Here is a 13,186-nt window from a genome sequence, read left to right as displayed (position 1 = left end):
TGGGCTGTTTTCGCAACCGAATGTACGTTAGTCAGTACGTTGAAAGTGTTATTTAAATATCTACGCGGTCGTCAGCGTTGAGGACGGAAGCGACTGGGATTACAGCGGCAGTATTTTGATAAAGAAGAATCGTTTGCTTGCTGATTTTGAATTAGCGTTTTGTTATGAGTTTGCTTTAGTCTTTTGTTTTTGTGTGTGATGGACGCCATTTTAGGTGATCACACTAGCTGCTAGCCACATTGTGTTCAGGCCTTGCTTCAGACGAAATCGGTTGTGTTTTGGTTGAATTTTGGACTGCACCGAACAACATTCCGGAGGGACTTTTGACGCGGACGCTGGGGCGACGTATCTGACAGGACTCTACACGTTCACCCGTACGGACACTGTTTGAACTGTATTTCTTAATCGGAGTTACGGACAGCTCACGGCTAACCGCCCATACGGTCCTGGACATGAGAAACAGCAGGGGCTTTTCTGGCTTCTGCCGGGAAATTTCCGTGGACTGAAAGTCATTTGCGTCATTAAAATTGCGTGTTACACTTGATCACAGTCTCTTGAACACTTGATATTTTCAATTCGCAGTTATTCACGTGAGGCAAACTCCACACGACCTCCTTAGTGGTGGTGATCTTGAATTAAAACGAGTGTTGAGATGAACAAAACATGGGCTATTATTCTTAAACTGTTTAAGCTGTTAAACTGACACTGAGTAAGGTTGATCGTGGGAGAAGAGCCCACGCGGTCGCGCGCATTGTAGTTGAGTTTGGTTGTGTGTGGTGGTGTCTGACCACGACGATTGTTTAAACATGTCTTGTGTCCATTACAAGTTTCTTCTAAACTCAACTACGACACGGTCACTTCGATGGCCTTCACATCACGCTCAGTGATTTGAAACGCCAGATCATGGGGCGAGAAAAGCTGAAGGGCCGCCGATTGCGACCTGCAGATCACCAACGCGCAGACTAAAGAAGGTAAGCTGGACATAGAGGTGGTTTATACAACATTTTAAAGGTGCTTTGAGTAACTGAATCTAAAGAGTTTACGTGGCCTCAAATAGTATTTATATCGGTTTGGGGTAAGGTGTTTATCGAGATCGAAGCTTGATGTTGCTAACTAATGTGGAAGGCTAAATCCCGACATCCTCCGTTGTTGTCATTGTACTAACGCTACTCAGACGTCGATTTTGTCGGTTATATTATGACTGTTATTACATTTGAGAATGTTACTTAAATTTACAATTTTACGTACTTGTTTACTACGTGTGGTAGCGTTTCCTGTCCTTGCATATCGAGGACATGAACGGAAAATGAGTCACGTTGATTTATGTTCTTGTCATTCTTGCCTGTGTTTGCAGATACACTGATGATGGAGCCCTCATCCCCAAAACTCGTCTGTTATCATCAGACGAATCCCTATTGGAGGGCTTAATCGACTAGCAAAACATATGTCCTGTGAGTACATGAATACTTTAACTCACTGTGAACATCTGCTGTGTGTTCATATGTAATTAAGTATTTACAGAGCCTTTAGGTCTGATAAAACAACCATAAAACAGAAATGGTCGTTTACTTGTCCAAAATTATTTTTTAATTGTAAGATGTTTTTACGGTTCGTTAATAGCTAAGTATGTTCCCTTCTACTGAAGTTGTCACGTCTCATTTGCTCTTCTGCATGTTCAAGCTTAATGTGCTGTGATTGGACACGAGCCGTGAGAAACAAAGATATTGAGTCTAGAAGCTACACAATTGACAAAAATCATAACTGTTGATTATTTCCTTGAAATTGTAATTGCGATTATCACAATTTACATTGAATGATGTTTACCATTGTTTGACGCTACTGCATGACTTTGGATAAGTTGCCGCTTTGAACGAGTATGTAATTGTGGCACTCATAATTGGAATTGCGATTAGAAATTTCATAAATTCTGCTGCCCTATTTGAGTCAAACCAGTCACATCCTGTTTATTTTCGTTGTATGAAAAAGAGAATAGAGCAGTTGTCAGTGTTACTAATTTTCCCAACTACTTTTGAGTTCACTATAAAAAGAACATATGTTTAAAATGGTGATTGTTCAGTTGAAAAATGACAATTTATTTGAACTATTAGTTAAATGTCATGTTGTAAAATGGGTAACTGTAGACTAATTATGATTTTTATGAAAGAAAAGGCAACATCTGTACATTTAGAGTCCTGGCAGAGACTAATTGGCTTGTTCAAATTGTAATGCAACTCCTTTTGAAGTCATCAGTCTCTGAGGGGAAAATATCATTTTAATTTAAAGTTAACCTCTTTTTTGTTGTTGTTGTTTATTTGCAGCAATCGATCTGAACCAAGTGGATCTTCAAAAGCAGTATGTAAAAACACCTCACTTGCTAGTCCCATTACACACATTTTCAAACTCCTCAGCTTTGTCTTGAAATCATTTAGGGAACTTTCCTCATGCTCCTCAATGTTGTCTTTAAAACCTGTTTGAAGATAACCAAGTTTGTAGAGCTGAATGTTTATATTTTGTGATTCGCTAAAGCTGTTGCATTGATTTTCATGTTTTTATACAATTCCCAGTGTGTACAGAAGTCTGTGCGCATGCTAGTACACTGTTTCACATTGAATAAGTTCTCCACGTATATGGATTCTGTTGTACAGTGTAGTGTAAGATCATATTGATCTTTATAATTTTTTGAACATGGCCAATGTTCAGTTTGTTTGTCCTTAAAGTGACACATCTGTAAAAAGCTGTCTGGGTTTTTTTTTTTTTAATAAAAATACATTGTGTTATTTATAAATTTCACCTTGTATAATACAGCATCAGTGTCTGACTACTCATGTTTTCTCAACTGCTATTATGGGGAACAATAGATTAATTTAGTTGTGTGAATGTATGAGTGTGTGTTTATTTAATTATTTTGTAAGTGTTTTACCTAAAACATAATGGCAAATTGCTTTGGACTAACTGAACATGTGACTTGTTTATTTTTTTTTTTTTTGTCTTTGTTCAATGCGTGTTTAGGCTATTGGTAATAAATAGATAATCAAATAAAGCTTGGCTCATCAGGTTTTAATGAAATTTTCCTGATCTAGTTAAAACCGTATTTAAGATTGAGTCATGTTAATTCATATTCTATTAAGTATACTGATTTTTTTCCTTTATAAGAGTTAATTGCTGTTTAAATTGTGTCTCAGCCTATATAGGTGTTTATTACAACAAATATACAGTTCCCTTAGTATTTGATGAGAGAATAGCAATTCTAAATTCTTGTATGGTTTTCTCTTATACTGTTTGTTGTAGCTTATTTTGTTATTTCACAAAAGCTATAGGCAAATGAAAGAACATGGACCGGTGTGGATGAAATCTATGACCAACTGTGAACACATTAGTGTAGCAGTATAAAATACAATTTTCTTATTGTCTTGTAGTGAGATTTTGTATTTTATTGGTAAATGGTAAAAAGTCTATATCAGTGATTTCTTGGCACAGCGTTTTTAATTAGAGATCATAGTTTTAGCCAATATTCGTGTCATTCTGGCATGGTGAATTACTCTCAACTTTTTTTCATTGTACTTTAATGCCCAACATCAATCTGCCTTTTCCTATTTTGATCATGTGACGTTTTGTACTTTTATCCATATTTGATGTTTTATTTCAAATGTTTGCAATACAGCTACTGGGATCGCAGATATGTGACTACTAAACATATACAATGCCATAATGCTTTGTTATTTATATACATATTTGTGATAGCATTTGTGGTTTGCTTGTCTCCCATGTACTTGTGTGATGCTGAGACCCAAACTACTTATAAAAGCAGTGCCCCGTTATGAGGCACATTTTATAGGACAATTTTTTTCATATCTTGCATATTTCATATCCTATATGGCCTGTTGTATTAGTTATATTTTCTACATGAATAAATTGCATTTTTTATATGATTTACTGCAAGGTTTTACAATAAAACATCAGTACTTAATTCGCTCACATCTTTAAGGCCCTGTGTGTTCACTCACCATAGGTTGTTTTTCTAACCCTTTCTTAGATTAAAAGTATTTTATGCTACTCCCCACAATGAATCAAAGCTAACAAATATCCATTAATTGGTAGTGTCCTTAAGATAAAATAAGTTAACCCTTTATATACAGCCTGGAGTTTACATTTTTAAACGCACAAAATTTAATGTGTGTTTAATAAAAATTGGTTTTAAATATACCAATTGATTTGTGTTTGTATAGTGTTTATGTTGAAGACTTATTTGTCCAGTTTCTTTCTGTTGGGCATGGAGTTGTGCCTTGTCATAGTGGTGAAATCCCTCTTTGTTTTAATGTTTTTTTTCCAATGACAGATTGATGATTCTTCATCCATTTCACTGGCCCTGCTTTCAAAGGTATTTTAAAACTCTGCAACTACTTGATGAACTTCACTCTACTGTTTCTAAATTCATTCCATAATGTAGCCACAAATGAGCAACATTCTGTCAAATTTTGTGGTTGGTCACATACAGCTTACGTGTTTATGTATGCAGAGAACATTGTGAAATTATGTAATACTTGTATGAAATTGAATGTTTTCATTAGACAATCTTGTTTATCAATCATAATATTGATCATTTAGCATTTTCTATATGCTGCATATTTGAAATTACATTCATTTTTTAAATCTAAGATTAATAATAAGAATTGTTGCTGATATGTGAGGTTTTGTTTGTGCTAATTGTATAATTATGTTGAAACTTGTGTGAAAGCCTTGTCCTTTAAAGAGATAGCTCATGGTCTTTTATCAGTGTGGAGTTGGAGTACCGTTTAAACCTCTTGCCCACATGATGTTAATCGCAAGTGTTGTAGAGAGAGATAAATATATACAAAAATTTCAACACTGAAAAATTAAGCACTATGGAATCCTGTTTTGTGATCAAACTGCGGATCACGCATAATTGTTTTCCAGCTGTTTTTAAATTAATTTTATTTTTGGACTTTTGTAATGAAGTGTTTTTCTTCATACTGGACTTTAAAGACACCAGCAGCATTATGTAACATACTTTATATTGCTAATAGTTAATTGTCGTTATTCTTCATGTCCTGTCAAAATACTTCACAATATAGTGTAATTTTGTTAATTTTTCAGGTTGATAGTCCAAATACAGGAGATTGTGTCATTTAAATTTGGTTCTTTTTACATGTGTTTTGTTATGAATGCATTGCATTTGTTAGTATGAATTTATCTGTATCCATCTGGCACATGCCCAAAAAAAGAGGCACATTGCAATAAGATGTATCAAATGGAAGGAGGAAAAAATCTCTCAAAACATGGGCAATACATGTGGGTAACTGGAATTAAGTCTTGCACATGTGGTGGTTTGTCTTTTGGTTATGAATTTTATATTTTTGCTGCTATATTTCTCGCTCTTGCTTTGGGTAATATAAAAAGTGTTGCCCTTTGTTTCTCATATTAAGGCCAGAGGTGGTACTCATACTTCAATTTGTAGTGTTTTTTTTTAATATCTCACACTGATGAAGGCAAGAAGCTGCCTCTTACAGGACAAGGTTTCTAAATTGTTGGGTTCAAGTGAACATTCCAACATTGATTTTATTTGTGAAAACATTATTGCCTGTTAAACAGACAGCCAATCTTGCTGAAACAAATGCATCAGAGGAAGACAAAATTAAAGCAATGATGTCTCAGTCCAACCATGACTATGACCCAATTCAGTAAGTGTGCAATTCAAGACTTTTTTTTTTTTTTGTCTTTATTACTGTTGGCATCAACTCTAACACAAATCTCTATTCATTAGTTATGCAAAGAAGCTTGTTGGTCCACCTCCCCCAAACTACACATGCTTTCGTTGTGGAAAAACTGGACATTATATCCGAAATTGTCCAACAAATGGGGTAATTGGGTTTTCATTACCACAGCTGCATTAACATGGCAATTGTTTTGAACTTTGTGATTCTTGCTACAGCTGTTTGCCGGTGTAAATGTTTTTACTATTAGTATGACCCTTTAGTCTGAGAAGAAATTTAATCTTGAATGTCAACTGTGCGTTAGCAGGATCGAAGTTTTGAAGCTCCTCAGCGGATAAAGAAAAGCACAGGAATTCCTCGGAGTTTCATGGTTGAGGTTGATGATCCAAACAGAAAGGGAGTCATGTTGACCAACAGTGGAATGTATGCCATTCCTACTATTGATGCGTGAGTATACTTGCCCTATTTGTAAGTGATTGTTTTGCAGAGACATATTTTCATCTTTGCAGTTTTACAAAATCACGATAGGCAGTGACCTCAACTTGTCAATTTTACTGACACCAGTTTGCTTTCTGTGTTAAGTGAGGCTTATGCCATAGGGAAGAAAGAGAAGCCACCATTTTTGCCCCAAAATCAGTCTTCATCTTCGGAGGAAGAAGATCCAGTACCTGACGAGCTACTTTGTTTGATCTGCAAGGATCTTATGACAGATGCTGTCGTTATCCCCTGCTGTGGAAATAGCTACTGTGATGAGTGTACGTTTCTGTCCAAACAAATAAAGGTGACATGTTTTTGACCTTTGAAAGCTTACAGTCTTTTGCACGCAGGTATCCGAACATGTTTGCTGGAGTCTGATGAACATGTTTGCCCAACCTGCAAACAATCAGATGTATCTCCTGATGCTTTGATTGCAAACAAATTCTTGCGCCAAGTAAGAAATCCCTATCCTAATTTTTGTGTTAAACACCAGTCTTCACCTCAAAGTTAATAGTAGAACATTAAGATTATTCTTATTCTTTCCAACCCCAGGCAGTAAATAATTTTAAAAATGAAACTGGATATACCAAGAGGATTCGAAAAGCTGCAGTATCTGCACAAGGAGCCCAAACACAGGCTCCTGCCCAACGGCCACCTATGAGACTGGCAACCTCACGCCAGCAGGACCCTCTGATGGCCCATGTTCCAAGCTCAGCAGCTGATAGCACCCCTCCTCAAAGCACACCTGCTGCCCCTTTATCTCCTGTTAGCACTAAACAGCCATCCAGCACCCCACCTTCTTCTAGCAGCTCCACTGTAAACAGCAGCAGTGCAACAGCGGTGACAAACTATAGCCCTGTGGTGAATTCTCCTCAACACTCTACTAAGCAGGATGACCCTCCATTGAAGTAAGTAATTTTCTAGCATTTATACAACTTCAAAGGATTTACTGGTTGTGTAAAACATTAGGTACTGTCTTATGGAGTTAATGCCATTCTCCTCTTCCAGAGAACCAGAGGTCCCAGCATCTACTGTTGTGCCTTCATCAGACACGTCTGTCCAGACTCCTATTCCAAAGGTATTGCTCATTTTATAGCATGCTAAATATTTACTAATTTAAGAGGATAACAAACTAGTAAAGCAATATCACATTAGCAAGAGTAGTTAAGATAAAAAATATTGATACTTCCATGAGTACAATTTTGTAACCCCACTCCCACTCATTTGTTGCCTAGGGATACCATGTCCCAGTAATTGGGAAGCCGAATATGCCTCAGCACCACATGCACAGATCAGGTAAGATACTATCATCACAATTCCAGGTGTCCTTTTCTGTATACTAGGCCAAACTTAATATTTAAGGGTTTTTTTTATTTTAGGACCGCAAAGGACTAGTGGACCAAGGCCGACTGGAGGCCGTCCTGCATGGGATCCGTAAGTATCCAGAACTGCATTCTTAAAAGATTGAAGTTTAATCCAAAAGAGACTGATATTTCACTCCAGTCTATTTGTCCTATCAGGTCCTCAAGTAGAGGCAGACCCCCTATTGAAAGACCACCAAGAACACAGCCGCCTCCAGTACAAAACCTTCCTCCTGTAGTCCCTCCAGTGTATGCGCCTCCTGCTCTTTTCCCTCCTCCACCACCACACCCTATGCCTCAACCACCTGGTGGTGTACCACAGCAGTATCCCTTACAGTATCCTCCAGGACAGCAGCCTCCCCCTCCCTACAACATTCCACCACCTGTATTTCCACCTGTTCCGCCAAATGTGACGGCTCCATGGGTGCCTCCTGGTCCACAGCCACCTATAGTCAACCCTATCTCTAATATGCCAACAGCACCTTTTCTGTCCAAGGAGGAGTTTTACCGTCAGCAGCGTAGACTGAAGGAAGAGTAAGTAATTTTAGCCTGTATATTTAAAAATATATGTTTATTTATTAACATGGTTGGTTTACTGGACTGTTAAAGGTGCCGTAGGAAGCATTCATACAATGTTTTAAACTGTTCTCTGATATCTGCATAGGTAAGGGCAAAACATTTCCAGAAACAGTTTTACAAGTCAATTTACAACCCTTGGATTTGTCCCTAGAATGAAATGGCCTGTTTTTACCTTATTTGGAAGGGTCATGGATAATAATGTTGAGCTCTGCTCTGATTGGCCGGTTTGCACAGTGCAGCTCAATGTTGACCTCTGCTCTGATTGGCTGTTTCACAGTGCGGCTTATTTCAGTAGTTCACACAGCATGAAGGAAACACAGGGAAAAGATATACTTCAATACACTCTCTCGCAGTTATATGGTTGGGTAATTGAACTTCACAAAACCTGCAGAACTTCTTATGATTCGGCCTGCATAGAACATGGGCGGGTTTGGGGTGTAACTATTAGTGATCCCAAATGTAATGTCACAGTTGGGGTTACGTTCTGATTCGCCTATTTTTCAAGTGGGCTTTTGCATGCACGAGATTTACATAAGGAAGTTGAAACAATGGTGTTTGAGGCTTAGGGTACGTCATTTCCATGTACACAACTGTTATTATTCAACTATGCCAAGTTAAATTTCTATTCTATGGCACCTTTAATATATAGTGATTTTCATTATTTGTATTTTGAGAGCTACCTTTAAATTCAACCTAAAAATTGTGTGGAGTGTCATTATTCTTCCCCCTCAATCATAATAATGTATGTAATAATGAATTAACAAATTTTAACTGCAAAGTTTTATTTCCTTTTTGTCTTTGATAAATAGTTCCCAATGTCGATTCGTTACCAGGGAGAAGTCCAAACTTGAGGAATTTACCAATGACTTTGCCAAAGAGCTTTTGGAATACAGAAAGATCCAGAAGGAGAGAAGGCGATCCTACTCTAGGTTTGGAAAATTGACAGATGTCCATCACCAAGATGTAATTTTTGATGGAAAACATTTGGCTTCAACTAAGTTGCCTCAATTACCTTTCTTTTGCAGATCAAAATCTCCTTACAGGGATTCCTCCTATAGTGGCTCATCATATTCTTATTCAAAATCCCGCTCTCGGTCCAAATCACCACGCTCTTACTCTCGGTCAGTATCTCGATCTCGGTCAAGATCCCGTTCACGCTCTCGTTCCAGATCACGTTCCTACTCTCGCTCACCATATTCTCGCAGGGGCCGTGGTCGAAGCCGTAGCTATCGGTCTAGGTCACGTACTCCAACTTACCATCGCTCCCACAGTAAATCACCATCATATAGGGGTCGGGAGATGAGTGGAATGGGAAGTGGAATCTATCGTTCCCGCTCTAGATCCCCTCTATATAGGAATCACAGTCCCGGCAAGAAAATCCCACCTCCTTCTCAAATCGAGGGGGATCGTAAATATGCAGGAAGGTACAGAGAGATCCCTCCTTATGATGCTAAGGCTTATTATGGCCGCAACATAGACCAGAGTGATCCCTATGAGAGAGAGCGATATCGAGAGTGGGAAAGAGAATACAGGGAGTGGTACGATAAATACTTCAAGAGCTACGACAACCCACCAGGAAGTCAAATGCGAGGCCATGGTCCAGGCAACAGAGACCCCTATAGTCCTGAGCGTTTTGCTCCTCCCCGACCAAGAGAAAACTCCCCCTACAGCAGGGGACGTCGAGAGGATTATCCGCCGCCACCTCAGAGCCATGGTGTCCCATCGAGAAGCAGAGCTGCCATGACATACCAAGAGAAGTGTGCTGAGAAGTATGGCCATCTTCACATCAACTCCACTGGAGCAGGGAGAGGACTTAACAAAGAGTCTTTGAAACCTCTCAAGGACCGAGAACCCGGTGGCAGCACTGCTGCAGACCCCAAGTCTGTGAAGCATAAAAAGCATCGCAAAAAGAAGAGAGAAGATAGTGACCTCTTCAGCCACTCTGATTCTATGGATGAATCCAGGAAAGACAATCGTAAAGAGGACTCAATGCTGATGAATTCAAGTCGTGATGATGCCACACCTGTCAGGGATGAGCCCATGGATAGCGCTGCAGTGTCTTACAAGACTATCCCCGTAAAGGAAAAGAAAGAGAAGACTAAAAGCAAAACTGACAAAGTTAAACGAAAGTCTGACAACAGTGGGCAAAAGAAGGAAGAATCAGGAAAGATGTCAAAACCTGCTAGAGAGAAAGAATCTGATGCACCACGAGATAAAGTGGCATCCACTGAACCAGCCATTAAGAGAGTCAAAGACGAACCAATCCACAAATCTGAGCCAAGCAAACCTCAATCCTCTGAGTCCAAACTCATGCTCCCACGCAAGTTGATGCAGTCTAGGCCCATCAAACACCAGGAGCTGAAGCCCATCAAAGATGAGGTCAAAAGCAAGAAAGAATTGGTGAAAGACTCTGCAAAGCAAGACAAAGTTCCTGTCAAAGAAGGCAAGGTCCCTAAAAAAGAGCCAGAGAAACCTGTGAAAACTGAGGAGAAGATGCCTGCTAAGACCGTTGATACTAAACAGGATAAGAAGAAACGTAAAGACGACAAGCCACCTGGGAAAGACCTAGATATTCTTCCAGTAAAAGTGGCAAAAATGGAAGCTGATGTGGCTAAAAGCTCTCCAAAACCTAAAACCAGACTGGATAGCGAAAGACCAGTTGAAAAGGAGAAAGTAGCTATTCCGTCTCTAATGGATATTAAGCCAGAGCCTGTAAGAAAGATTAAAATCAACAGGGAAATTGGCAAGAGAATATCTAGCACTGATCGGCCAATTTCAGATGAGGACTCTGCTCATGCCACGGGAAAAAGCAGACTTGACAAGTCTAGAGGAAAATTGAGGAGGAAGGTTCATGCTCCCGATGGATCAGGGTCCATATTGGTTGATTACACCAGGTGAGATGATATAAATATTAAAATACATGGCAACTGTTATTTTGTTTAATCTTTACCATCAATGTATTCAATTTTGTTGTGTTTGGCAGCACCAGTTCTACAGGTGGAAGCCCCATCAAAAAGCATGAGGATAAGCTTGACCTAAAGAAGACTGTGGTGAAGACCCTGGAGGAATATACCAATGACAGCACCACCCCGGCTGAGGATGAAATTGTCATGATCCAAGTGCCCCGTTCTAAATGGGAAAAGGAAGACTATGAATCTGAGGATGATGATTCTAAGGTTACCACCAGAACCGGCAACATCAACACATCTAGTGTTGCTCCTTCAGAGGAGAACACTGCATTGAAATCAGTTGACAAGGAATCTCCACATGCTGACAAAGCTCTGCCTGTCTCCAAAGAGGCAGAAGTCAAACCTGCCAAGGACTCCACATCAGGTGATAAGGAGAAAGATACTGACAGAGAAAAAGACAGAGAGCGAGAACGAGACAAAGGGAAAGAAAGAGATCACTGCAGCACCGTAGATCGTGAGGTAACTGATAAAAGGAAGCCTAGTGTACCTAATCAGGAAAGAGAGTGTGTACAAGAGAAGGGCAGTGACCATGGCAGTGAACGAAGCTCTTCTTCCCAGTCCTCCAGAGATAGGCAAGCTGACAGGTCTGAGACAACCTCTAGAAAACCAGCAGGAAGGGAGACAACTGCAGGTGTCACCAGTAGGAAAGCAGACCATAGAGATGATGCAAGAGACCACTCGGGCACAAGATCAAAAGATGAGAGAAATCCAATCAGGAGGAGAGTATCACCCTCCCCACCCTCAAGAGTAAAGGACTTGCACACAGACTCTGGAAGAAAAACTCTTGAAGCTCCTAAAGAGTCCCAAAGTCCAAGTATGAATAAGAGAGCATCATCGCAGCATGCACCAGAGCCAAAACAAACCGGGCCAGAGGACCACAAAGGAGACTGGCCATGCAGCAAGGAGAGCCAGAGTTCTAGGCATTCTGACGTACGTCCTGCAAAGGACCGGGAACACAGGACTCCTCATAGAGCTTTGAATCCAGAGGCTAGAACTGATGCAGAAAGAGGTGGTGCACATGGCGACCACAACAAAATCCCATCTGCACGCTCCACAAGACTCTCCTCAGATTTAGCACGGGAAACAGATGAGGCTGCATTTGTCCCCGACTACAGCGAAAGCGACAGCGAGACCTCAGACACTGAGAGCAAAATGGAGCAGAGAGGGCAAGAGAGGGACAGCAGTGGCAGCCAGAGTCCGAGCCCTTCTGGAAGCCACGGACACAGCAGCAGCCCCAGCTCTCCCGGCAGTCAGGACAGCAAAAAGAAGAAAAAGGACAAAAAGGAGAAGAAGGAAAAGAAGAAACACAAGAAGCACAAAAAACACAAAAAGCATAAGAAACATACTAGTAATGAGTCTGAATCGGAGCTCAAAGTACAGAAACACAAACATAAGAAAAAGAAGTCTAAAAAGAGCAAGGACAAAGACAAAGATGATAAGGAAAAAGATGAGAGTGAGAGAGATGAACACAAGGCAAAAGTAACCGTTTAATTCATTTTAGGTTTAACCATTGGTTTAATTTACTCATCTTTAAGAAGCATTTAAAAATAAAAATATTGTTCTGCACTAAAGTTTGAGTACTGTTCAGATTTCAATGTTTGCTATTTCTAAGCTACTTTCTTAGCTACTTTAATGATAAAGGTTATTTTTATTTTGGGTTCTGAATTTTCATGAATGTTTTCGGTTCTCATTTAAAATTCTTGCGGGTTGTCATGACATCATGGTTTTGCATTAAGGCCACCATAGAGGAAGCACTTTAGAAATGTGAATGTGATTTGCAAGAGTTGCAAAAGCCCTTTTGTACCTCATTTTCCTGTACGTTTAAGTTGGAGAGAAACATATTATTATGACAGTATGAAAATATTGTAACCGAGGTAACACGAGAATGGTGTCCAGCCATTGGGGCACGCAGATTTACAAAGTGTATGTTTTTGCACTGTGAATATTTCCTCTACTCTTTCATTTTATTCTAATTCACCTTCATAAGAGTAATTTAAATTATCTTCTGAAATGGAATTGAATATGTTTTGAGGGTAATAAATTTTTGCAAGAAATATGAATGGTCTCT

General features: G+C 39.5%; 1 protein-coding gene and 1 pseudogene across 1 annotated transcript; both read left to right on the top strand.

Moving 5' to 3' along the window:
• Positions 1 to 728: 728 nt before the first annotated feature.
• Positions 729 to 3,970, top strand: LOC113070445 (E3 ubiquitin-protein ligase RBBP6-like; annotated as a pseudogene).
• Positions 3,971 to 4,409: 439 nt separating this feature from the next.
• On the top strand, positions 4,410 to 13,178 carry LOC113070444 (E3 ubiquitin-protein ligase RBBP6-like). The gene is made up of 13 exons (XM_026243725.1): positions 4,410 to 5,699; positions 5,783 to 5,879; positions 6,037 to 6,179; positions 6,315 to 6,487; positions 6,560 to 6,663; positions 6,762 to 7,117; positions 7,218 to 7,287; positions 7,445 to 7,505; positions 7,589 to 7,643; positions 7,730 to 8,104; positions 8,959 to 9,078; positions 9,175 to 11,043; positions 11,133 to 13,178. Exons 1-13 carry the CDS (start codon positions 5,662 to 5,664, stop codon positions 12,607 to 12,609), a joined length of 4,938 nt encoding a protein of 1,645 aa, XP_026099510.1. The 5' UTR covers positions 4,410 to 5,661; the 3' UTR covers positions 12,610 to 13,178.
• The last annotated feature ends 8 nt before the right edge of the window (positions 13,179 to 13,186 follow it).

The sequence above is a fragment of the Carassius auratus genome, unplaced genomic scaffold, assembly GCF_003368295.1.
Source record: "Carassius auratus strain Wakin unplaced genomic scaffold, ASM336829v1 scaf_tig00004250, whole genome shotgun sequence".
Taxonomy (NCBI): domain Eukaryota; kingdom Metazoa; phylum Chordata; class Actinopteri; order Cypriniformes; family Cyprinidae; genus Carassius; species Carassius auratus.
The sequence above is the reverse complement of the archived record's forward strand: the minus strand, read 5'-3'. Positions and strand labels throughout refer to the sequence as shown.